This window comes from Eretmochelys imbricata, chromosome 10 (genome assembly GCF_965152235.1).
Source record: "Eretmochelys imbricata isolate rEreImb1 chromosome 10, rEreImb1.hap1, whole genome shotgun sequence".
Lineage (NCBI taxonomy): Eukaryota > Metazoa > Chordata > Testudines > Cheloniidae > Eretmochelys > Eretmochelys imbricata.
This window is the reverse complement of record NC_135581.1, coordinates 66105203-66133041: the sequence shown is the minus strand read 5'-3', so window position 1 is coordinate 66133041 and position 27839 is coordinate 66105203. Positions and strand designations below refer to the sequence as shown.

Genomic DNA, 27839 nt, shown 5'->3' with positions numbered 1-27839 from the left:
TGCCACTGGCCAAGTGGTGACTGGCCAAGGCATATCAGTGCTTTGTACCTCAGCTTCCGCATCTCTATAAGGGGAATAATGATGTGTCCCTCCTTGAGATCTACCAAAGACTTATGTAAGAGCTAGGTATTATTACCTGTTCACAGGAGTAATTGAAAATTACTAAATGACCATTAACTCCTACCATCAACATTTATCTTTCTGTTAAAAAAACTAGGAAATTAAATGGCAAAAAAACCTTTGTTAATGCAGCATTACAGTTGTCTGGCAATAGCTTGTGCCCTTCCAGAAGCTCAAGTTCAGCAAAACTCAAGTTGTGAAAACCAGGAAATACAGTTAAGATACACAACCATGTAACCTTAATTCTGTCTTCTTTGAGCAATGGCCAATACATTCACAGCACAAATACTCATATTCTGCCTTTGTCCTGTGCTGATACACTCATACACTTAGCCTGCGCCACAGTAAAAACATCACCTTACTTATTTTTACAACCCCTTCAGCCTTTTACTACCTCTTCACCCTTATGCACATGATGCCATCTAACACTTTCACTTATCCTTCATAAAACCCTCAGACCACGCTCATCTCCCACCTAAGGCCTCACAATCCCCACAACAAGACCACCCCTGTGCCCTACTAGTGATACAACCTATGCAACACAGTGCTGAAATGAGGCATACTGGATCTCTCAAGGTACACATGCACCTTTTTCCTTTGATCTCATACACAGGACTCAGGGAGAGGGGCTCACATACACCACAGTTCATCTCAGATGACAATCACAGCTCTTCCACCATTCCAGCTACATTTAACACAGTGAAAGCAGATGGAGTTCATGTAGCTAATTCCCAGTGACTATTGCCAGCTCCAGGGAGGAAGAGTTAAGGTTGCTTGGGTGTGTACCTTAACTCTGTATTTCCTGGTTTTCACAAGTTTTAGATTTGCTGAATTCCATGTTCTAAAAGGATGCACGAGCTATCGCCAGATAACCTTAACTCTGCAGTAACAAAGTTTTGTGCCACTTAATTAAAAATATTAACACAGCCATTCTACTATGGAAATTGACTCCTTTTGTTGCCAATTATAGTGTATGATATTAAAAGTTTCAGGACAAGCCTAGAAGGAAGAACTGAGATTTATCGGTTACTCAAGTTTTCTAATTACCTGTAAAAGATATACAATTCAGACAGCAGTAGTGCAATCTTCCTTTCATTGCTTTACCAACCCTGACATGGAAGGACCATGTCTACAACTGAGGACAGTTTAGATTCTATATCCATTCAATCCAAGACCTGTCTATTGTGATAGTTCACAAAAGGAGTAAATTAGTTCCAATTATGTGGCTTTTTTTGTGATATGGTCATCACTTCAGTACAAACTAGATAAGGAACACCAACTCATTTTACATAAATCATCAGACTGCTATTAAGCAGTGGTAGCTTTCAGTCACTACAAACTTAGACTGGATTTGAACTGGCAAATGAAACATGAAAGACTCCATACCACTATTACTACTCCAAACTGAATCTTTGTAGAAATAGAATACTTATGAACTAAAATAACTCCACCACCTGATTTAACATGCCGTAAGTTTTTGTGCTGATCTTATGCTACTTTTCCTGCCTTTATACCTCCCCACCACCTTTCCCAATAATTTGTTTTGTATTAGCTGGTGTATGCTACAGGTTACTTCGCTATAATTTATGTTGGTCTGGGATGTGAATGATCCACACCCTTGAGCGATGTAAGCTATACCAATTTAAGCGCTGGTGTAGACAGTGCTATGTCAGCAGGAGAGCTTCTTGCTGACACAGCTACTACCTTTTGCGGAGGCAGGGGTTAAGAGCTCTCTCCCATCGGCTTAGAGCGTCTCCATCACAAAGCTCTACAGTGGCGCAGCTGCATCGGTGCAACTGTGCCACTGTAAGTGCTGTACTGTAGATGCAGCCTATGTTTATTTCCTTTTGTGTGAAATTGTTCTGCCTCAATTCTCCAGTTTAGTTCTCTAGTTTTCTATTTTTTAGATTGCCCTCAAACTTTTCAAGCCCTTGGCCACTGTGAAAAAATTATTTATATTTTTTCAGTCCCCTTTATAATTGAGAATTCCCATTCTTTTTTCTCCCCTTTCTTGGAAAGTTGCAAGGGGTGTTAACACCACTTCAAGACAGTTAAGGAATTTAACATTGTTTGAGACTGATAGAAAATTTTGACAGATTAAAATTTACTTGTGTTCTTTGAAGACTTATTTTGTTGGAATAAAAAATTGTTTCACAGTGATGAAATCATAGCCATGAAATTAGCTGTTAGGTTGCCAGACACTTCCTTTTACATGACCCAAGCTGGAGCAGGAAGGGGAAGAAGAGAATCGGTGCCCACAGGAACACATTCATCTCCAGAGCCTGAAATGGAACCCAAGATTCCTGAGTCTCACCATTCCTCTGTGAAGGGTTAAAATCCATTGCTAATGTAATAACCTGGCATATGGATTTGTGTACAGGCCCAAAGTCCAGAGTTTGGTAAAGAGGTCAGAGGCCTAGCAAATAGAGATTAGCTAAGAGAAAGCAGAATAACCAAAGATAACCTTGCTTTTGCTAAAATGTGCCTGCTCAGCAAAATCCCAGATGTTGGAGGCAATAATTGTGTCTTATTCAAAGTTGCAAATAGAACAAAAAAGCCCTGTTTCTGTTGTGTTAGTTTCTTCTGTAGGGAGATGTTCTTCCCACACATCCAACCTTGAGTTTATGAAAGGTTCAAGCATGTCAGTAGAAGATATGGCCTCCTCCCACCTCCCTTTCCCAGGGACCAATGCCTGCCTTAAAACACAAATAAGCAACTTGAAAGACAATCTTTATTGCCATGTACTGTCACTGTTTCTTTGCTTTTACCCCTAGATATGTATCTGCTGGACAATCAAAGGAGCTTCTTCATTCCTATGGACCCCAAATCAAAAGTCAACATATATATTTTATACTAATACATTTATTAAAGTACTAATTAAATGCTAAATGTTAATTTGTCAACTTAAGACCATGGGCGGAGACATTATGTAATCTTTGACCATTGGCTACTGTGCTATCATGTCTTGCAGCTAAACCTATCCGGGGGTGTGAAACTGCCTACCCCATCCTTTCCCCCGCCCATGGAAAATCCATATATTCCATTGTAATCAATTGATTAACAGTGTTTCTGAGCCTAATAAGCAAGGTGACACTCCGTCAACACTGTATGTAATAAACTCCTGTGCTTGAGCTCTACACGGTGTGGATTTATGTCCTTCAGTTTGGGGGCTCGTCTGGGATACAGGCTTGTGAGGTGATTGAGGAACTAAGACTGAAATCCAAGAAGGAGGTGAGTATGTTTACTTTACTACCTCATTAGGCCAGGGATAGAAGTCTCTCATCCCCTTTCAGACACATCTTGTTTCCACTTTTTATATTTAAGTGTGAAGGAACCTAGACACGTGTAGTCCAAGCAGAGGGGTTAAAAAAGGGTACCAATTGGGAGGGAAGACGAGTGCAAGAGGGTCATGTACAGTTTAAACTAAGGGGTGTTACGGGGTACTTGAATAAACCACCAGCAAGTGACTGGCCGTGAGTTAAGCCCAGGACTGGCTGGTACGCAAGCGGTAGGCAGTGCAAACTTGTGGTCCCATTTCCTCATTGCACATAACATTGCAAGTCCTAGGGGAGTGCCCCCTCCCCAACATGTGACGTACATGCTTTTGAATCGCACAAAGTCTCCAACCAATAAGGCCGGCAGCTGTGTGTAACGTAAGACCGCACAGTAGTTAAAAAGAGGGGGGAGACATCCTCATAAAAGGCTGTGGAGATTGAGGCCATAGCATAAAAAGGAGAAAAGGTAAATCCCCATCAAGGCTGACAGGCTGTAGAGATTAAGACTATGGCATTTAGAGGGGAAAACGAAAGTTCCCAAAAACAAGGTCAGCAGCTGGGGTGAGTAAAAGCCCATGGCATCAAAGGGAGAGGCAATAATCAGCCCTCGAGAGTATTTAAAATAAAAACATGTCAAAACTCAGCAGACAGCAGCTAAAAAAACAAACTACTCTGCAACCAGACCAGAGACAAATCTGGTTACTTGGTAAAATAATCAGAAAGGTGACAAAACAGACAAGGCAGTAGTAGTGTTATTACATGTACTCAACTTAAAAGAAAAAGAAATTGCAACTTTAAAATCTAAGAATCATGCTCGAAAGAATAAAATCTTGTGCTTTAAACCATATAATTGTCAGGAAATTGTAGTTCTTTTGTTTTGGGATCTTTTCCATTCACCATGCCTGGGACACATGCCCAGAGCAGGAGTGGGAGAGCCCACTCCCGGCACTTGTCAGCCAAGGGCACCACTGATTAACTATCTGTAGAAAAACTCAGCAGCACAAGGCAAAGGGGAGGAATCAAAACCCCCTCCATACATTTCTTTGTGTGAAAGGCCGAATTTGGGCACCCCCAGAGACAATAAAGGGAAGTCACAAGAATTAATTGCCCCAGGGAGCTCCAATCAAAATGCTGTTAAGGAGGTTCAGAAACGTTAATGCAGAGGGTGAACCAGTAAGTGGACTCAGAACAAAAACAACTGAAATCTACTGTCCTTTCACCCCGCAGGAAAAACAGGCATTACTATCTGATTTACGCAAACTCAAAACAAAATAACAAGAACACTGAGTTCTGGGACAAGCTGGATGGCCTGGCTAAAATACACAGCCTCCATAGGAAGAATGTTCACATCCTGGTCAAGTGTAAATGCCCCAGAGATGTGTAGAACAACTTAGAAAATAGATGGAAGATGGGGCACTGGGCTGAAGATCATAACCCCAACCCTGCTGGAGGGGATCAGGCTAAAGAACCAGCAGGAATTCCAAACCCAGAGGCAGGCACGGTAACAGAATTCAGAAATGCACTATCTGCTGTTCTAGGACCCCAGACCACTAACTGAGGGGCTCTGCAATCACTAGTTCAGCAGAAGGGGGAGTCTGCTATGTCTTATGCTAAAAAAAAAAAAAAAAAAAAATAGAATGCATTTCGAGCTTATTCAGGTCTGGAGAATATAACATCCCGAAACCATAATGTATTCCTCCAAATCCTAAAGGAAGGGCTGTCTGCAGACCACCAAGCGGTCCTGGCATTAGGCATCTCAGTGGGAGAGATACTCAGCAGTAATGAAATGGGCCACAGAAGTAAAAAACAGAAAAAAGAGGAAGGTAGCAACAACCATCCCCCTCTAAGGAAATTACAGCAGTTCATGCAATCAGAACCACTACCTGCTTCACGTGCAGTAAGCCTGGATATCTGGCACATAACTATAACAATAAAAATAAAATCAAAACATGCAGTAATTGTTAAAAAAAAAAAAAAAAAAGCAGTTACATAAAAAAAAAAACTGCTTCCGCTCCGGGGGGGGGGGGAGGCCAGAGGCCAAACAAACAAAATAAAACTAATACAACTAGTACCTAAAAACAAAAACAAAAAATTAAACAAATCCAGGAGTTACTCAAACTCCTGGCTAGCAAATAGGTATTAGTGGCCTCTGTGGCTAAAACCGAAGGCAACCCCAGAATGTTTTTTAACTCATGAGTGGGGGCCTGACCGTGCAACATGTTAATAAACACTGGAGTCTCGGTATCAATAACCAGCCAAAATCTCCCCCTCACCAGTAGAACCATATAAATTAAAAAGGGAAAAAGGGAAAAATTAAAAGCAACCCTAAGCCAGCCAGTAAAAATAAAATTTAAAGATATAGTCAGTCAAATCTGGGTTTGCCCCAGGCAGGGAGACACAATTTGCGGCATAGATCTCCTTAAGGAGCTTGGGGGAGTAATCAACCCCAGAGCTAGCTGCATTGAATGGGCTGGAGGGTCCAAATAGAAGGAATTATCTAAAAATATAGCCATAATTGCCAGTAGTAAAGCAATAATACCAGAGTCGGGGGGGGGGGGCGAGGGGGGCAGGAAGTCCAGTAAAAACACCATGTTCCCATCACCCTGAAGTGTGGGCAACAGATAAACAAGATTGTGAGCTAGTAAACATGAAGCCTGTATCTGTAAAAGAACCAACTCAAAGCCCACAGGCAGTACCCAATTAAACCAGAAGCCTTAGAGGCAGTTAAAATTATAGTAACTAATTTGGAATCTAAAGGGGTAATTAAAAAAACCACCTCCACAACTAACTCCCCAATTTGGCCCATCCGGAAACCAGACAGGCCTGAAGGTTAACTATAGCCTACACCCACTTTAACCGGGTGACTCCAAAGGCACATCCAATTGTGGCAAGTCCTGCCACTATCCTTAATTTGCTAAAACCAGGACACTCAGTATTCTCAGTCCTGAATATAGCTAATGGATTTTAGAGTATTCCCCTTGCAAAAGAGAGACAGAAAAAATTTGCATTTACAGTGGGAGACCAGCAGTACACTTGGATCCAAGTACCCCAGGGGTTCCATAATTCTCCCTCTATCTTCCACAGGGTAATGGCAGAAGTAATAGCACAAGTGCCTTTGGAAGGGGATACTGTAATATTGCAGTATGTAAATAACTTGCTGATTGCCAGTTCAAATGAAAAGGACCATTTAAAAACCCTAAATGAACTGTTTATATATCTTCACAAGGCAAAATTTAAATTAAGCGTGAAGAAAGCTCAATCGCAACAGCAGCAGGTTTTATATCTAGGGCATAACATATCACAGGGAGAAAAAGCACTCACAGTAGACAGAAAGCAAGTGATTCAAAAGTTAAAAAAACCACAGTCAGTTAAGGAAGTCCGGAAGGTGCTAGGACTCCTCTATTTCTATAGAACATATATTTCAAACTACTCAAAAATAATGGAACCAATTCAAAGCCTCACTAGAGAAGAAAAGCCTACAAATGAGTTAGTAATATAGGGCACAGAACAAAAGGAGGCATTTATAAAATTAAAACAGGCTTTAGCCTCCACCCCCAGCCTGGGCTTACCCAATATGGGAAAGCCATTCCACCTTTACTGCAGCCATAGCAAAACTCAATACTCAGCTGTATTAACACAACTTCAGGGAAATAAGCAGCGTCCAGTAGCATACTTATCTACCTTAAGACCCCCTGTATCCCAAGGACTACCGGAGTGCATAGCAGCTCTGAATTGCGCTACGTGGGTGGTAAAAGCTTGTAAATCATACACTCTCACGGAGAAATTAATGCTATGTACACCCCATACACTTATTGATCTCCTTAATACCGGACGGCTAAAATCTGTAACAGATGCATGCAAGAGTCAGTGGGAATCAACACTGTGCTTGCAAAACCCCAACTTCTCTATAGTAAAAAACAAAGAAATAAATGTAGCTCAATGTCTAAACATTAAAAAAAAAAAAAAAAAAAAAAGGTACACAAATGTCCTATAAAAAAAAAAGAGTTGGGGAAAGTTAAAAAAGAGCCATTAAAGAATCCAAATATAATTCTATATGTAAATAAATGAAGAAAGTATAAAAATGGAGTGCCACACACCAAATGGGCAGTGATACTCAGTAATGGGACAGTGATAGCGTCAGGCCAAATGGAAGGATCAAAGTCAGCACACGAAGCGAAGCTAATAGCCCTTACTGAAGCTTTGAGAGTGGGGGAAGGCAAGAAGCTCACTGTATACACAGACAGCAAATATGCATTCGGAGTAGTACATAACTACATAGATGTGTGGTCACGCAAAAATTTTATAACAACTGGCAAGCCAATTAATGATATAAAGGCAGTTCAAAGACTAACAGAAGCTGCCAAACTACCATCAGAACTGGCAGTAGTAAAAAAGCACATAATAAAATCTCAAGTAAAAAACAAAAAGGAAATTACTGGGCAGATAAATGGGCCAAAAAATTGCACAAGCAAGTCCTATTAAAGTTTGTGCAGCTATAGTGCCAAAAAAGGAAGTAAATTTTAAAAAGCTATATGCAACCATAAGCCCCACTCAAAAAAAGTAAATTAAAAAAAAACTAGGCTGTAAATATAAACATCAGGTCTGGTATGGGCCAGGGTGGGAGGAGCTGGTAGCCCTGGAATGCATACGGGCTCTGCTGCTCTATGCCATCCATTCTCCAGCTCATCTAAAGTGAAGACAAATAAGAGCCACCATAAAACACTGGTGGTGGCCATCTATAAAAAAATAAAATAAAATACTTTATTATTTTAAATCAGCATCTACCAATACGAACAATATTTCCCACAAGTGTCTCCACAGGTAAACAAGAGAAGGTGGAAGAGGAAGGACTGAAGGGTGACCAGGACAACCGAGTGACCATGGGGAGGCTCCTGCTGTCCCTGTGGTGCATGGGGAAGGACGCAAGTAGTGTGCCAATTATACTGACATGGTACTAAAATAAAAGGCACTGGAGGAGACTTGTTGGAGAGCAGAACAAATTCTGGCCACCACCATACAGCGAATTGTAACCGATCTCCTTGATGGCCGGGTCCACCCAGCCCTTATGGAAGTGGTGGGACCCTATCTCCCCAGTACCCCTCTGTGGGCATGGGAAAACAGAGAATCAATGAGAGTCCAAAGACCGGTTTGGACAGGTCACAGTATACTCTTTCACCTTCTGGTGCCTCTGGGCATCCCTCATTTACAGCAAGCCAGGATGGTGACCTCCCTGCCAGTATGGAGGAGGGGTCATGTTATTAAGATAGAAGGCATTGCATACTCCGAGGTCGCTGGGAGAGCATTGTATCCTCGTGAATGTTGCACCCACTCTAATAAGGAAATTCTGTGTACATGCCCATATAATATTCTAACAAATCTGTCTAGGTTCAAAGTGGCCATCACTGAGAAACTGGCGCACACGGAGCTGGTCCAAATGAACGGTACCTACTGGTGTATAACTGCCCAGAACCACTCCATCAAGCTAAATAAAAAGCCCTGCCCCTCGAGGCATCCCTCCGTGTGCATGACGGTTCCCCAAAGGGCAACCCTGACTGTTGAAGGAACGTGGCTCCACCATACTCCGCCAATAATGGGTAACCTAACATGGGATCTGGAATGACACTACAGCAGTAAGTATCTAGAGGAGGATCTACAGGCCCTGCAGGCGAAGATGGAGGAGTTGGTGGCCAATGCCCAGAGGCATATTGGGGAAGGCCATCGGAGGTACACCCTGATAGGGAAAACCATGGACCAGGCCGATGTGAAGTACTCAAAGGCGCGGAACCAGGCAGTAAAGGTTAAAGCAATAATCATGGGCAATGCCATCTCAGGTAATAAGGTCCCCTAGGAATGAATCTGGGTGCTATTTTGTCAAGTTATGTGGGAAGTGTCTATCCTAACATTCCTGATGGTATTGGTGCTTTACCAGCGACCCCAAAATAGACTAGGTACATTAAAATTGGTATATTTGACCTGGCGGGTTAGGGAACCCTAGGGTCAAGAGGAGGGACTGAAGGGTTAAAATCCATTGCTAATGTAATAACCTGGCATATGGATTTGTGTACAGGCCCAAAGTCCAGAGTTTGGTAAAGAGGTCAGAGGCCTAGCAAATAGAGATTAGCTAAGAGAAAGCAGAATAACCAAAGATAACCTTGCTTTTGCTAAAATATGCCTGGTCAGCAAAACGCCAGATGTTGGAGGCAATAATTGTGTCTTATTCAAAGTTGCAAATAGAACAAAAAAGCCCTGTTTCTGTTGTGTTAGTTTCTTCTGTAGGGAGATGTTCTTCCCACACATCCAACCTTGAGTTTATGAAAGGTTCAAGCATGTCAGTAGAAGATATGGCCTCCTCCCACCTCCCTTTCCCAGGGACCAATGCCTGCCTTAAAACACAAATAAGCAACTTGAAAGACAATCTTTATTGCCATGTACTGTCACTGTTTCTTTGCTTTTACCCCTAGATATGTATCTGCTGGACAATCAAAGGAGCTTCTTCATTCCTATGGACCCCAAATCAAAAGTCAACATACATACTTTATACTAATACATTTATTAAAGTACTAATTAAATGCTAAATGTTAATTTGTCAATTTAAGACCATGGGCGGAGACATTATGTAATCTTTGACCAATGGCTACTGTGCTATCATGTCTTGCAGCTAAACCTATTTGGGGGTGTGGGACTGCCTACCCCGTCACTTTCCCCCGCCCATGGAAAATCCATATATTCCTTTGTAATCAATTGAGTGACAGTGTCTCTGAGCCTAATAAGCAAGGTGACACTCCGTCAGCGCTGTATGTAATAAACTCCTGTGCTTGACCTCTACACGGTGTGGATTTATGTACTTCACTCTGCCATTAGCAAATATCTGTGAAACCCACTGGCAAAGTGTGTGTTTCATCCTCCTACTGCTCATTCACACAGAAGATGGCAACATGCTACTGCAATCAGTTATTCAATTAATTCCAGTGGCAGAGGTCTATGCAGTGGATCTAAAGTTTCCAATCCTGCTGATGAACCATGTTGGTGTCAATATGATGCCACATGGAGAGAATGGTTACTTATTCTACAGTAAATGTGTTTCTTTGAGATGTTGCAGTCTTTGAGATGTTGCAGACCTCCCTGTAGGTCCCCAAGCACTTCTTGTGTGAAAGATCGTTTTTTGAATAGAAGTGTGTACGGGGGGCATGTGTGCCCCGTGTCTCCTCATGCTCCTGTACAAGGGCATAAAGGATGGGTCAGCCATGACTCTGCCTCAGTTCTCTCATAATTCAAAGCCTGGGGTAGCAGGGGACTACAAAAAGCATAGATGGAGGGCAGGTCATGGGATCCATGCTGATTCTTTGAGTGTGTGTCAGTGTAGGAGACCGACAAGCAGCATCTCTTCAGAATGGTGGGAATGAGAAGTTTCAGCTGCATCAGCTGAAAAATGATTGTAGGACTTGTATCTCAAATTTAGCATCAGATCTGGCAGCTAAATCTAATGAATAATGCTTGAAAAAGGTCAGCTGGTTACTCCACAACACCACCTTGCAGATTTCAGAATGTGACACATTTCTGAGGGAGGCAGAGGATTTTGCTTGAGCTCTAGTGGAGTGAGCCTTGCCAACTGTTAACACAGCAAGATATATTGCATTATCCATTTCAATGTCCTCTGAGAGATGGCTTGACCTTTAGGAATGCCCAGCCATGGCTATAAAATAGACAGGGTAACAGTCTGCTTTATTACATTGATCACACCAAATCATTCAAAGTCTTGGATAGATCTAGTGTGTAATTTCTTTTCTCCCAGTCCAGAGCGTGACTTCATGAAGAAGATAGGCAAGCTAATCCACTTGGTTTAGATTAAATTCTGACTATCTTCCAGATGAACTAGGTGAGGTCCACCATGTTCCTACTGAATGTAATATAGGGAGGCTCAGCCATAGGTGCCTGAAACTCACTCTGTTGGCTGAAGTAATAGCCACTAGAAAGCCTGTCTTCAGAGTAAATGATGCTGGGAGCAGTCCAACAGAGGTTTGAATGGAGGTTCCATTAGTTTCAGGAGGACCAAATTGAGATCCCAGGCAGGAGTAGGTTCTCTGACTGGTGGGTAAACATGCAATAGTCCTTTGAGAAACTTTGATATTATGGGGAGCAAAGACTGAACATGACTGTTCCGGCAGATAGCAAGCTGAGACTGTTGTGAGGCAGACCTTAAGAGAGCTGAACAAGGGGCCAGCCTGTTTTAAGTGCAATAAGTAGCTGAGAATCTGTGGTATCTAGGCCTGGACCAGATCCAGACCATGTTGGGATACCCTCTTCTAGAACCGCTTGCATTTAGATTAATTCATTCTTCTGGAAGATGTTTTCCTGCTCTGTACTAAGATTTCCTGGACCTGCAGTGAGCAATCTGTGTCCATGTTAATCAGCCACCCAAATAGCCACATAGGTGCAACAAATTCATTTCTGGATAGAGTATCTGACTATGGTATTGTGAGATCAGGTCTGGGTAGTCAGAGTTGGATTGGAGGCTAGGTGCACATTTGTAGTAGGTCTGTCAACCAAAACTGTCTCAGCCAATACACAGCTACAAGAATGATCATGATTCTGTCTCCTTTGATTTTGGAAATGACCCTGAGGAATCTGTGAAAAGGTACATACAAGGCCTTGAGCCCACTGGAAGAAGGCAGGCACCAGTAACAACCTAGACTCAGAACTGCTCTGGATCAAAAGCTCTTGCACTTGGTATTGACATTGGTAATTAACAGGTCTATTACCAATATCCTCCAATGTAGGAATATTTGCTTTATGATGGATTTCTGCAACGACCCCTCGTGAGTGGTGACTGTTTGCTCAGGAAATCTGCTAAGGTTGTTGATGACCTTTGGGAGGTGAAGGACCATCAGGGTTATCCCATGTTGGTGGCACAATGTCCATTAGTTTGATGGCTTCTAGGCAGAGGGTAGATGCACGTGCACTTCCTTGTCTGTTCATGTAGTGCATTGTGGAGGTGTTTGTCAGGATCTGCACTGAAGAGTTTTGAAGAACTGGTAGGAAGGCCATGCAGGCTAGACTGATGGCTCTGAGTTCCAGGGCCTAGATGTGAAGCCCCATGTCCTCTGGGGACAAAGTCTCTTGCATCTGTAGGTGGTCCAGGTGGACGCCCCAGCCCGTTCCTGATGTGTTGGTTATTAAGGTCTTTGTTATGGAGGGGCTAGAGAACACTACCCTTCCACACACACTTCCAGGTTTCTTTCACCAGCTCAGTACTGTGACATGAGACCACCACTTTCTTGTTTATCTGGTGTCTTGTTGGAGAACAAACTGAATTGGAATGGTTGCAGGTAAAATCTGGCAAGAAGTGTTACATACGTGCACACAAACATATGGCCTGGCAGCTCCAGACAAATCCATACCGTCATAGTCAAGCTCAAGTCTATCCCACACACTAGCAACTGCATCAACAGGGACCTGTCTTTGGGAAGAACACTTGCTGAACGGGAGTCAATCAGGGCTCTGAACTCTATCATCTGTGATGGGATGAGACACTATTTTTTGTACTTCACTAGGAAGCCTAATTGGGAGAATAGGGAAAGAGTGAATTTTAGGTGTGCTGCAGCCTTCTGCTGGGATCTACTCTGATGAACCAATTGTCCAGGTAATGGTAAAAATGAATGCCTTTAAAAAAAATTTTAAAAAAAAAGTGTTCGGCTACCAACGCTAGGCATTTTGTGAAGATTCTGTGTACCATGGCAAGTCCAGATGTCACTACCTTGTATTGGCAATAGCTGGGTCCTACTATGAATCCTAGGGACTCCCTGTGGGCCAGATGGATGGCTGTGTGGAAATATGAATCCTGCAAGCTGAGAGCCACAAGTCAATCTTGAGCCTGCAGATATGGGATGATGGAGGCAAGCATTACCATCCTGAATCTGAGGAAATATATATATATTTGTTCAGTCTCCTCAGGTCTAGGATAGGAGAACCACCCCTTTCTTCTTTGGGATAAGGAATCATGGGGAGTGGAAGCATTTTCCCCATGTACTCCCACAGTACAACTTATCCAGCTTCCTGATGAAGAGGTCATTTCTGTTTGTAACAGGCTCTCATGGATAGGGTTCCTAAGAAGGGTTGATGAAGGGGGGCATGTAGGGAGTAGTAAATTAAAGGGAGCCTTGAGTGGTCATGTCTAATGCCCATTTGTTGGCTGTGCTCGCAACCCAGGCTCAGTGGAACATGGCAAGGTGTTCCTGAAAATAGGTGTAGGCTTCTGATAGGCTTAGTTGCTGATATTTTGGCTATCACCTGAGGAATAAGATGGCATCCACTGCCTTCCAGGGATTGATTTATAAGACTTCCTGTAGAGACAGACAGACAGACAGACTTGTGTAAATTCCTGGGGATCTTAATATAGTCCCTTGAGTCCTTGAGGGAATGGAACACTTCATCTGTTTTCTGGCTGAAGAGCTCCATTCCCTTGAAAGGCAGGTCTTCTATTGTGGCCTGTACTTGACATGGTATGCCTGTTGCCTGGAGCCAAGAGACTTGTCTCATAGCCATGGCCATGGCCTTTGATCTTTTGGCCATATCAGAAGCATCCATGGCTGATTGCAGTGATGTTCTCAAATCATGTGCCCCTCCTTGATGATACCTTCCATTTCATCCCTTCCATCCCGCAGGATTTTTGAAAGGAAGAGTGAGGTTGTCCCACATGGCGTAATTGTATTTGGAAAACAGTGCTTGGTAGACCACCACACAAAGCAGCAGTGAGAATGATAAGTATGAGTTTCACCCATACAGATCTAATTTTTAGGGTCCTTATCCTTAGGATTGCCTTAAGTGGACTTCAGTTGCTCTTGTGCTGCAAAGACAACCAAAAACCCTGGGTTTGGGGAATTCAATTTTTTTCTCTGCCTGTTTGAGGAAGGAAGAGTGGCCATGGTCTGTCTGCCTTAGTCCTTTGGATAGTCCAGCAATGCTTTCATTTTTAGGGGGAGCGATTCTGGCCTGTGTTGTCATGCTCAGGACATCAAAGAGCTTATGAGACTTTTCCTGAATAAATACAATATTAATGTCCAGGATCTCAGCAATTTGGGACAGGAAGTCCTGGAACGTTTTAAAGTGGTCTATTGCTGGAACATGTGCTGGTGTTACTGCCTTGCCCAGTGATAAGGAGGATTCCCTGGGAAGAGACTGGAGTTGTCCCTCTATTGACTCCTGTTCCTGTCGGCCCACATCCAGTTCCAGTGCAAGTGGTCTTGCCAGTGAAGCTGCATGATTTTTTTTCCCTAGACATGTGGGATGATGATCTGCTCCTCCACACATGGGAGGATGGTCTCAAGTAAGGTCAATATGGCCATAGTAGCATGCCATATGTGTATTAACCGAGTTAAGGCTGGGCAGCCCAGTGACCCTCCCACATTGATACTCAATGCTGGCAACAAGTAGTATTTTAGTGATAATGAGGAGCAAAGTATCTCCTCAAGGAAGGGCGGATATCCATCCACCTTTTTGGTACTGGGAACATCGCTAAGGGTGAAATGGATGCCTCTACAACGTATCTGAGTTTCTTGCTCAGCTCAGTCTGTAATGAGTCTATTGTTCTGCCCAAATGCCTAGGGACTTTGTGTTTTGAGGAGTGATGTCTCAAGTCCGTCCTGCACTCTTGGATCTACTCTTATGTTTGGACTGACTATATAAATTGGTGTCCCCTTTATGGGGGAGGCAGGGAAAATGGTGCTGGCTTTATTGTCTGTGGGTGGGGCAGTCTGCACAGGAGCTGGAATTATCTGCATCAGGTCTATGGTGCCAAGGTAATCAGTGCTGGACTGCTGACATTAAAGGGACTGGTGCTGAGGTTACTGACACCAACTTCTTGGGCATTGGTGACTTTGTGGACGTTAAGGTGGTCAGCATTGACGGTGCTGACTCTGCTCACGTAATCATCACCTTCTTTCCACTGCCTGATTCTGGAGTATGAAGAGAGCTTGAGGGATTACTGGTCAATACTCATTTATCTGGCGTTGCTCTAGTCATAACTATCACCTTTGGATCTTAAGTGATCCACATGGATCACTAAATATATGTAGTCTGAGCCTAACATACCTGAACGTGTGGGTACTGGCACAGAAGAACTTGCACACAAAGCACTTATCCAGGATATGGCTCCCTCCTAGACAGGAGAAGCATTGGTTGTGCCCATCCTTTATAGAGATCAGTCCACTGCAGGATGGGCAGGATTTGAACTCAGAGTTTGGACTGCCATGCAGTGTGGTGGCTGGCACAAAGCGCCTCACCTCACTATATCAAGGTGGGGAGGGGGAGGATATAGGGGGGCAGGAGGAAGTTTGGCAACCCTCTTGCAATCTATTTTCTTATTTTTAGAATGGTCCTTATACGTGAACTGTGAAGAGGAGATATCACCAGGGATCCTAGTTTTCTGTGATTAAAAAAACTGAAATTCTCTGATTAAAAAAAACATATAAAAATCCTTATTTTTCCGTGATTAAAATGAAATGCTGAACTTGAATTTCCCTAGCCATTATATATAGCTATCAGTTGAACACAACGTTTTATTGATATATTTACAATTTTAAACAAGTTCAAAGCCTGCCAGTGCCAATCATAATAATAAAATAAAATTAATAAAATAACGCAGTCACAGTGAAGCTTCTTTACTGTTGTTGATGTCCATGCTATTTCAGCCTCGTTTTCATTTCTTTTCATTCAGTTTATGTTTAGTGCTTTCCATGTGTTCTACAATTGCCTGCCTTCAAATGTAAGCTACAGCCTTGCTGCATACAGTACAAAACAGCACATTACCATCAACTTGAAATTTGTCCTTGCCAAACTCAGTGACAGTCTTTAGAGGTGATTTTTTAAATTTTCAGCATCTTTTCATAACTTTAATTACTCACTTCTAGAGGCTGAAGTGAAATTTGAGATGCATTAAAACACGAACCCCTATACACCATTGAGTAACCTCTATACACTGGAAACAGTTGATTGGAGTATGTTTAGCTATGTACATTTAAAGCACATTCAAAAATCAGCCACAAGAGGAGGAGGTTGCACACACTGAATAAGTAACACTGGTACTTTCACTAAAATTTAGTTAATAGTTAAGGTTAAGATTTGGTCACAGAGGTCACGGATGTCACAGAATCCGTGACTTCAGCCTGCAGCTGTCAGGAGCTACAGGGTCCCTTGCCACCCGTGGGGGCAGGGAGCTGCGGGGTACATAAGAACGGCCAGACTGGGTCAGACGAAAGGTCCATCTAGCCCCAGAGGGAATGAACAGAACAGATAATCATCAAGCAATCCATCCCGTCGCCCATTCCCAGCTTCTGGCAAACAGAGGCTAGGGACACCATCCCTGTCCATCCTGGCTAATAGCCATTGATGGACCTATCCTCCAGGAACTTATCTAGTTCTTTTTTAAACCCTGTTATAGTTTTGGCTTTCACAACACCCTCTGGCAAGGAGTTCCACAGGTTGACTGTGCGTTGTGTCAAAAAATACTTCCTTTTGTTTGTTTTAAATCTGCTGCCTATTAATTTCACCCCTAGTTCTTGTGTTATGAGAAGGAGTAAATAACACTTCCTTATTTACTTTCTCCACACCAGTCATGATTTTATAAGCCTCGATCATATCTCCCTTTAGCTGTCTCTTTTCCAAGATGAAAAATCCCAATCTTATTAATCTCCCCTCATATGGCAGCTGTTCCATACCCCTAATAATTTTTGTTGCCCTTTTCTGAACCTTTTCTAATTCCCATATATCTTTTTTAAGATGGGGCGACCACATTGCATGCAGTATTCAAGATGTAGGCATATCGTGGATTTATATAGAGGCAATATATGATATTTTCTGTCTTATTATCTACTCCTTTCTTAATGAGTCCCAACATTCTGTTCACTTTTTTGAGCTGCTGCACATTGAGTGGATGTTTTCAGAGAACTATCCACAATGACTCTAAGATCTCTTTCTTGAGTGGTAACGGCTAATTTAGACCCCATCATTTTATACATATAGTTGGGATTATGTTTTCCAATGTGTATTACTTTGCATTTATCAACACTGAATTTCATCTGCCATTTTATTGCCCAGTCACCCAGTTTTGAGAGATCCTTTTGTAGCTCTTCGCAGTCTGCTTGGGACTTAACTATCTTGAGCAGTTTTGTATCATCTGCAAATTTTGCCACCTCACTCTTTACCCCTTTTCCCAGATCATTTATGAATATGTTGAATGGGACTGGTCCCAGTACAGACCCTGGGGGACACAACTATTTACCTCTCTCCATTCTGAAAACTGACCGTTTATTCCTACCCTTTGTTTCCTAGCTTTTAACCAGTTACAAATCCATAAAAGCACCTTCCCTGTTATCTCATGACAGCTTACCTTGCTTAAGAGCCTTTGGTGAGAGAACTTTTCAAAGGCTTTCTGAAACATCTAAGAACACTATATCCACTGGATCCCCCTTGTCCACATGCTTGTTGACCCCCTCAAAGTATTTTAGTAGATTGGCGAGGCATGATTTCCCTTTACAAAAAACATATTGACTCTTCCCCAACAAATTATGTTCATCTATATGTCTGACAGTTTTGTTCTTTGCTATAGTTTCAACCAGTTTGCCTGGTACTGAAGTCAGGCTTACTGGCCTGCAATTTCTGGGATCAACTCTGGAGCCCTTTTTAAAAATTGGCATCACATTAGCTATCCTCCAGTCATTTGGTATAGAAGCTAATTTAAATGATAGGTTACAGACTACAGTTAGTAGCTCTGCAATTTCACATTTGAGTTCCTTCAGAATACCATCTGGTCCTGGTGACTTATTACTATTTAGTTTATCAATTTGTTCCAAAATCTCCTCTAATGACACCTCAATCTGGGACAGTTCCTCAGATTTGTCACCTAAAAAGAATGGCTCAGGTTTGGGAATCTCCCTCACATCTTCAGCCATGAAGACCAATGCAAAGAATTCACTTAGTTTCTCTGCAATGACCTTATTGTCCTTGAGTGCTCCTTTAGCATTTCGATCGTCCAGTGGCCCCACTGGTTGTTTAGCAGGCTTTCTGCTTCTGATGTAATTAAATTTTTTTTTTGCTATTACTTTTTGAGTCTTTGGCTAGCTGTTGTTCAAATTCTTTCTTGGCCTTCCTAATTATATTTTTACAATTCATTTGCCAGATTTTATGCTCCTTTCTATTTTCCTTACTAGGATTTAACTTCCAGTTTTTAAAGGATGCTTTTCTGCCTCTCAATGCTTCTTTTACTTAGCTGTTAGCTGTTAAGCTTAGTTGTTTAGCTACTTTTTTGGTTCTCTTACTTACTTTTTTAATTTGGGGTATACATTCAAGTTTAGCCTCTATTTTGGTGTCTTTAAAAAGTTTCCATGCAGCTTGCAAGGATTTCACTTTTTCCCCTCGGAGCTCCAAGCCACCACGGGCACCAGGGTATCCCGCAGCTCCTGGCCACCATAAGCGCTGGGGTACCCCGCAGTTCCCGGCCACTGTGGGAACCCCCAGACCTCCCAGCCGCTGCTGATGGCAGGAGAACCCCATAGCCCTCAGCCACTGAACGAACCGCCCCAGGCCTCCACGGGCATTGGGGGAACCCCTCGAGCTCCTGACCGCCTGGCTGCCACAAGTGGGGTAAGCCCGACCGCTGCGAGCCCCCAGATCCATGGGCGGCAGGGGTACCACGCAGCTTGCAGCCCCTGCAGGCAGCCGGGGACCCCCAGATGCTGCAGGCAGCTCCAAGCCCCTTGTGCAGCTGCCCCGCTTCAGGCGGTGTGAGGACCCCCAGATCCAGATTTTGTCAGGAATATTTTTAGTAAAAGTCACAGGTCACGGGTTCCCTAAATATTTTCTTTTTGCCTGTGACCTGTCCGTGACTTTTATTAAAAATATCCGTGACAAAATCTTAGCCTTATTAATAGTTAACGTGTTTTTATTTTTTAAAAAAATACAAAAACTAAAATATTCTCTGTAAAAAGGCAAATTCCACATTTTTCTGCATTTTTCTATGGCAAAAGGATTTCTAGGATCTCTGATCATCAACAAATAGCTTGAAAAAGAACTGGTTTAGGGTCTCTGAAGAGAGTAGTGGGTTGGACATTCATTGTGTTCCATCTCACTGCCATGGGTGGCAAGAGGTAACTGAGGGACAGCCAAGACTGCCTCAGCCTTTATGCCCTGGTATGGGAGCTTAAGGAGCCCTGGACACTGCTATTAAAAAAAATTCACTCTTGTGCTCATGAGGTGCATTCACACCTACATTGTGATCCATGAACTGACACATGCTTGAAGAATTTTTTTTTTTTAAACCTAGGAAATAAAACACAAATCTACATTACAAGAAGAAAAGGAGTACTTGTGGCACCTTAGAGACTAACCAATTTATCTGCTCAAATAAACTGGTTAGTCTCTGAGGTGCCACAAGTACTCCTTTTTTTTTGCGAATACAGACCAACATGGCTGCTACTCTGAAACCTACATTACAAGATTACTATGGTGAAATTATAGAATTAACGTTACTATTTTCCATATTCTTTAATTCTTTAAATTGTCAACTTGTGACATAGCTACACACAATTTAACGAATAGTAAGGGTAAAAAAAGAAGAATAAAAAACCTCACATACCAGGAAGTTTAAGTTTCCTGCAGCAAGAATTGCAGTGGTGCTTAGCTCTGAAATTTTTGATTGCATCTTCTCCTAAATTGGCTGGACCAAACACCATATCATATGACCTTTAAAATAAAGCACACAAGCATGGTATGTATTTGTCCAAGTCAAACATTAAATACAGGTTAATTTTTTTATAACAAAACACATTAATCTTACCTTTTTTCTCCAGCTTTTATCACAGAGGGATCTGTCAAATTTTCACCCACACCTTTACACAAAATATAAGAGTTAAAATGGATACAGTATACGAATAGATTAACACTGTAAACCAGAATCCCTTAGTAGTAAGGATTTCCAAATTTATCACCAAGAACGTAAATCAAGATAGAAAGTCAAAATTTATGGGACGATATTCACTCCTGTACAGATGGCTCCCACCTAAGCTCTATGCACCACTTAAATTCCATTCAAGCCCTATTTTGAAAGCTTAAGTGGTTCCTGAACAGCATGCAAGGTGAATTTTGTCCAGAGAGAATAAGATTCCTACATCTTAGCTATGAGTGTTTCCATGTCTGATGAACACTTGAGGATAAATTGAGACACTACAGATATGGACTGAAAATGCCAACACATAAATGTTAGTATTTTTATTGTATACACCCTAAGAACATAAATAAGAATTCAACTTTTTTCCTAAGTGTTTCCTTCAGCATTGTATTGGCATGTCAGCTAAGCCCACTGCTCATTCAAGTAAAGTAGACCAAAATTATTATGTAATGCTATAAACACTATTCACAATAATTCATAGAATCATAGAATATCAGGGTTGGAAGGGACCTCAGGAGGTCATCTAGTCCAACCCCCTGCTCAAAGCAGGACCAATCCCCAACTAAATCATTCCAGCCAGGGCTTTGTCAAGCCTGGCCTTAAAAATATCTAAGGAAGGAGATTCCATCACCTCCCTAGGTAACGCATTCCAGTGTTTCATCACCCTCCTAGTGAAAAAGTTTTTCCTAATATCCAACCTAAACCTCCCCCACTGCAACTTGAGACCATTACTCTTTGTTCTGCTACCACTGAGAACAGTCTAGATCCATCCTCTTTGGAACCCCCTTTCAGGTAGCTGAAAACAGCTATCAAATCCCTCCTCATTCTTCTCTTCCACAGACTAAACAATACCAGTTCCCTCAGCCTCTCCTCATAAGTCATGTGTTCCAGTCCCCTAATTCATTAAGGTGCCACTGTAAAGAAAATTTAAACCTACCTTACCCCTAATCCCAATTTCAAAATAAGTATATTACCTTGCAGGTCAAGTACCAGCAACTCCCCTCTTGTATATTCATAAGTCCAGTGGCTGAATGCTAGCATGACCTCTTCTAGCATGTTAGTTGGAATTATTTCATCACCGTTGTTGTTATTGTATTTTCTAAATTCTCCAGTCATGCACTCCTCAACTGCAAACCACTGTCCAGCTGAGTGGCAATATAATAGGAAAACTTCCAGGAACCTTATAAAGAATATATTTCATAAATATTACCAAAACGAATAAGATAAGACAATTATGCAGTTGCTGAGTGATAAATATTTTGGTTTGACAAACTTAATTTTTAAATCTGGCTAGGTTATAAAATATGAGTTAAGCCTAGTCCTTGTTAAGTACCAACAGGAAATATTCTTCCCCAAGGTGGTGGCTGAAGGTTTGCATGTTGACACTTCTTAAATAGTGTTTTTGCAAGATGTACTGAATCCCAGGACGCACTTTTTTCGAATGGTAATATGCATAAAAATATACTTCACTAGTAGAAAGTGTGCAGTGTCATGAATAATTTAACACATTTACCTTGGAGAATATGGAATGGATTTAGGCTTCATTTGATTGAAAGCAAACGTGAGTTTCTGTGCTGCCCTCTGCTGTTGAATTTCCTACAATTGAAAATCCATACTTCAGTACTGCATTAAATAACGTAGGGGAAAATTTGGGGAATAAAATAGCAGCAAGAAGGTTAATGTCAATCCTTTTACTCCCTATCAGAAGTTGCGTACAACTACACAACTGTTTTAATTCCATCTGTATCAAGAGATTGAACTATTTGACACAAAATAAAAATCTATTGAACAAGAAATGTTTAAATTGGCCTTTGGTTTGTGTTAGGGTGACCAGATAGCAAGTATAAAAAAATCGGGATGGGGGTGGGAGGTAATAGGTGTCTATATAAGAAAAAGCCCCCCAAATTGGGACTGACCCTATAGAATCGGGACATCTGATCACCCTAGATTGTGTAGAACATTAGAAGCATCAGAACTTTGTTGTATACTAGTTACTGAAAATTTATTTTTAATATTTTTGCCTGTCAATGTCTAATAATTGTCAAGAATAAAACTTACTCTCAAACAGAGGTGTAACACTGTGTCCTCTTTGTAAATGCTTGACCAAGTATTCACAACTTCAGGAAGAAAAGATTTGATGATATAAAGATGTCCTGATTTCAGAATATCATATTCTGACCAAGTGCACGCTACTTTAACAGCTCGACGTAATCCACCTCCCATCTCCTCTTTACTTAAAAATTCAATTTTAGCACAGAGTCCTAGCTGTGACCAGGAAGACATGCTGTTGTTCAAGATGCTGGGAGAACTTTCTTCAAGGCGATACACAGTGACTGGCTCACCTGTAACATCACAGTACAATAGTACATTTCTTTTCAGAGTTCATGACAAACAAGGCTGCAAATATATAAATATGCTTTAGACATGGATAAATCAAGATGTTAAATTTCTAATGCAACTGGGAGCTCGTAACAGATTGGGAGAACCCTCTCTAATCTCTTTCTTAAACCAGCAGGGGACCATGATGTTTTTGCTTCTCTCATTGGAAGTATTAATCACACAGTTTAAATCGAGCAAAGCATGCCTAGTTACCACAGTGATGGAAACCTTATGAAATAAGCATAACAAGGCAGAAAAAAGTATCAGTTTGAAGAGCTTTTCCATACAATTTACATCATGCTTTTCAGAGAAGTTTTATTACTCTGAAGACTACTGGAATTAAGTCATACAGTTTCCTTTAAGCCAACAAGCTGCATTAGTAAAGATGTGATGACATAATTGAAGTCTGCACTTTGGGAGTGTCTTGTGAGATACTGATACTAGACTTCTATTTATTGTCCTGTAATCTATTTTTGAGATGCTGCCAAAATGGTTGATCAAGTTTGGTCTGCCCATTCTGTATTAAAAATAATTGAGCAATTTTTTAAAGTTTGCCAGAGTTCTTAATGAACCAATATTAAATCCTCATTCTGACCTCCCTTCCACCTACTCCAGTAACAAAGATTAAGCTTCTTACCTCTTGGAGGCACAGGAGTGAATGGAATGCTTTGTGATAATCTCATTAAGTTATTTCTTTCCACAGCTGTAGAGAAAGGTTATAGAAATCATGAACTCTCAGACCTAATAAAAAGAAATGTGAATTTTTAAACTTAAACTATTAGTTTTATGATACTGACCTGAGTAGTAGTAAGTGGTGTCCATGATCGGCTTGAAAGGAGAAGCAATACCTACAAAAGTCAAGAAAAAGAGACGAGATACTGAATACTGCACAAGCATATGCCTTAAAACCTCACACAGTACATGCAAAGAGTGCATTACTTCTACTTTTTGCTTCCTATGTTCTCAAAGTGAATACTGAGCTAAAAAAGAAAGTTGCTTTGCAAATCTCAGATATTACATTTAGTTCTTGAATATCTGATAAATTATGAAGCCTGTATCTGCAATATTAATGATTTTTTAAACCTTATGACACTTATGGATTGTATTAGTCATGTATGTCTACGACTGAGGATAACTATTTAACACTCACTTTTACGCCTTCAAAAATGCAAAAGAGCACACATTCCACAAGCAGAAAAAAAAAGAATTAGTTCTCTCGCTAATTGCTGCTTTCAAAATCCATAACTTACATTTTTTTTCTAGCACTCTAAAATAAAAGAGTCACATTCTGTTTGGTTTTCACCTTCATTCATTTCCATATCCTATCATCTTGTAATTCATTTCTGCTACCAAATGTTAAATATATTCTCATATTAGAAAATGCAGTACATGTGTTGTGTATGTTGAAAATGTTCGTCCGCTTGTTTGCATTAAGGCAAAAAAGCTTACCATTCAAGGCATCTTCTTCCGAAGGCCTGTAAAAGAGAGAAAGAGTGTGACACACAAAAGTATTGGATGTCACTTGTAAAATAGCCACTTTTTTTTATTCTTTATGATTTTCATACAGCAGCCTGGAGTTACTTTGTGGAGCTTGCAGTATTGTTTTACTACTTTATTCTACTTTTCAAGGACAGTAGCAAGTTTCTTAATTATTAAAACACACACACACACCCACACACACACCCCCGATTAGGTATTTATATGTTGTCAAAGCATTACTATAAACTCTTCATGTATGACAGCATATCACCTTTTCATTACAAGAGCCAAATCCCACAGAGATATTGAATTGAAAACTACCTGTTCACAGTTTCTATTTCAATTATCAGATTATTAAACCTATGGCTTTATTAAACAGTTAACTAAATGGGATGAATTACTAATGAATATACTAACTGAGTAGTTTCAGGGAAGGATTCACAATAAAAGGTAGGTTAAGGATCCAGGAAGCTAAAAATATATAGTTAAAAACACATATTCAGTAACTAGTGCTAGCGTCAAATTAGACCATGTATGCAATGTAGTTGTAGCCCTTTCAGTCCCAGGGTATTAGAGAGAGACAGAGATGTGACTCGAAAGCTTGCCTCTCTCACCAATAGAAGTTGGTCCGATAAAAGATGTTACCTCACCATCTGGTCTCTCTAAATTAGTCCATTTTATTTTGGTGCACATTCTACCCTCAGACGTACGTGTGGCTCCATTAACTTAAATGGAACTTGTCAATACGTTTCAATGAATAAAATTAGTCATTTATTAGGGAAAAATACCACAGGCCAGCTCTTTTATTTAACTTACATGAATAGCAGTCATTCAAATGAAACAAATCATGCTTGTAAACAGTTTAATGAAAACATAATTTATTCGCTTTTTCACTTTATTGTGTTTAATTATTGCTCATTGAGTTCAACGTAGCTGTTTTCCAGTGGCATATAAAAAATTAAAAGGGCATTAATGCAAGACTATTGTAAGACTTGATCCACTGCAAAATAGTTGACTATTTGCAATACGGTGTTTCAGTTCTCCCTTTGATTTTTAAAATGCCTACCATTTTCTAGTTTTTAGAGATTACACTTCAGAGATTCATGCTCTCGTATTTATTTTTTAAGTCAACTAGAATATTTCAGAGCCACTGCCATAGTAACTTAAATGTCAAAATTAAAAACCAAAGCCCTAAAGAAAGATAACAGTGCATCAGAAAATATTTGGACAATTCTACCACTACTGATTAGAAAACTTACTTACATTTGATTGCTACTTGAAGGTCTACCTTGTAACCAATCCTTTAAATCAAAAAGAAAAAAAGACAAGTATTTTTCCCCCAATACTGAAAGCAGAATGAGTTTACTTAACCTCTTTGTATAGTCTATGTTAAGATATGAAAATAAAGGTACTACTGGCAGTATTTCTCAGGATTGTATTGATAAAGTAGTTGAAGTGAAAGATTCAAATATAGTGGAAGGATATCATAACATACTGCAAGGATAATATATTAAGATATACAAGAACAAATAACTGATTAACACAAGAGAAAAGGTGACTATATCCACCATGGTTATTTAGTGGATTATTTAAACCCTTTTACTTCAAAGTGAGAACATTCTTTATAAAAACAGTGAAGCAGCACAAGTTAATGCTTATCCTCACAGAACTGTACCAATCTTCACTAATCCTTATCCTTCCTCCCACTCAAAACAGGACCTCTGCTGTTTCCTCCTGAACTTACTGGAGAACACCCTAAACTGAGCATTACTCTTCCATGTAGCCCATCTATTTTTTTCCTCTCTGTACATCACCTTGTTTCAGCTTCATACTGATTTCCTTTAGACCTAACAGTCATATGTTCCCAGCATTCTCATGATGATTTCTGACCCGACTGTTGAGTATCAGTAGGGAATCTAGTTCTGCAGGGAGCATGTGTCAAGAGATTGGGGCAATGATGGATATAGTCAGATCTGGATTCCTTTTCTTTCGCTGTCTAGTAAAAGCCCTCTTTGAAATCCTGCAATGTATCTCTTACTGAGCATAATCTCCTCAGAAGACAGACAGAACCGAGTTTTATAGAGGTACACTTTTTTTATTTTAACTAGGCAAGCAAGTTCACAGTGAATACCACTAATGGATGTCAACTGGTCTACATCTGAAGTAGGTATTAAACTGTATCTCAATAAAATGTTTTATTTTAGTTATAATTTTATAGAAATTATTTGAGAAATCTGATAAAACTGTCAACTGGAGTATACAAACCGTGAGCAATGCAGCCTTAGAGTCTACTTGCTGAGTATCTTCAGCTGATGCTCTTCTACTTTTGTTGTGAACTAGAAAAGAAATGAATTTACAATCTGACAAGAGAACCAGACAAGTATGTGTTTACCAAAATAGAGGATGTCTTAAATCTTTCCTAACAAAGTGAGCAACTGAGCCATTTAATCTAGCCCCCCAAAAAAGAATTTAAATACTCACAAAATTTACTATGTGTAACTCAGCATGTCTTTTAAAGGACAAAAACAAAATGTTTTGAAACATATATGTAAAGTAAGTTTAAAAGGAAACACCCTCACCTTAAAATCTAGTCATTTGTAAATAGATGAATTATTAGTTTCAAGTAGTAACATCTATATCTCCCTGTAATTTTTGTCATTTTAAGGTTACATTTTCAATTTTTTTTTTTTTTTTAATAAGAAACTTGATTCTCTCCTCAGTGTAACTATGTGAAAAAGTACATGAACAGGGGAACCTGACTGTCTTTGGAAAAAATAGTACAACTGACTAAACAAATGCACAAAGTTAAAAACTTTTAGAATATACAGAAGATTCTTCCCTACTCTCAGTTAAGAGTACTCTGGTGTTTCAGGTAACGGCAGGTTAAATATACATTCAGAGACAAGTTTGATTTTTATGTTGATGCACCCTTTGAAATAATGATTAAGTATTATGCATCATTTATAAAATTCAGAGATAAAATTGGACTACCAGAAAAATTAGCACACTTACATTGTTCTGAATGAACTGCCAAAGAGTTTTTGTGATATTCTGTAAATCCATCTTTAGAATTAACCTCGCTTAGGCTGCAATCAGCTTGAAGACCAGCCTGTATTATAAACACATACATTGTTATGAGTCATCATTCCTGAAGTACTTTCCCCTTCCTGCAGCTTGGCAATTTGCTTAGTGTTCAGCATATAACTATTCTCTCTCTCGTACCATCTTTCAAATTTACAGCATGAATACATTTTAAGGGTACCTTTACAGCTTGCTAAAATCACACATGCTTTCTTGTTAATTCAGTACAAATTTTAAAGATAAACACTTATTTATAGCTATCTTGATTCTAATAATTTTAGAATAAGTAATAAAAACTAGATATATGTTTGAGGAGAAATAAAAAGAACTACAGTAAACAAAGATAACTGAAAAATGTATTAAACATCTCACACCTTTAGAAACACTAAGTTCTGCTACTCATTTCTGTACATATTTGGTAATATTATTAGACTATTCAAATATAATTTAATTATGGTACAATTTATAAGTTAATTAACATTGTATTTTTCAAATTCTAATTCTTAAAATCTGTAAAATTAAACCAAGTTAAATTTTGAAAGGAAATATGAATTTAGGATTTACCA

The 27839-nt window shown here is 40.3% G+C and overlaps 1 protein-coding gene across 3 annotated transcripts in view; it reads right to left on the bottom strand.

Annotated features, from left to right (window-relative positions):
• The window catches only part of TRPM7 (transient receptor potential cation channel subfamily M member 7), a 131905-nt gene that overhangs the window by 3653 nt on the left and 100413 nt on the right, over positions 1-27839 (bottom strand). For 2 of the 3 annotated variants that reach the window (XM_077828266.1, XM_077828267.1), the window contains 11 exons: positions 27205-27301; positions 26458-26528; positions 25456-25493; positions 24163-24188; positions 23511-23561; positions 23351-23416; positions 22393-22676; positions 21848-21930; positions 21309-21514; positions 20224-20275; positions 20023-20129 (listed from right to left, as the gene is read on the bottom strand). In XM_077828266.1, coding sequence (XP_077684392.1) covers positions 20023-20129; positions 20224-20275; positions 21309-21514; positions 21848-21930; positions 22393-22676; positions 23351-23416; positions 23511-23561; positions 24163-24188; positions 25456-25493; positions 26458-26528; positions 27205-27301 — 1081 coding nt within the window. Of the gene's footprint in view, positions 1-20022; positions 20130-20223; positions 20276-21308; positions 21515-21847; positions 21931-22392; positions 22677-23350; positions 23417-23510; positions 23562-24162; positions 24189-25455; positions 25494-26457; positions 26529-27204; positions 27302-27839 lie in introns of those variants that run through there. The other variant, XR_013347311.1, reaches the window with a different exon arrangement.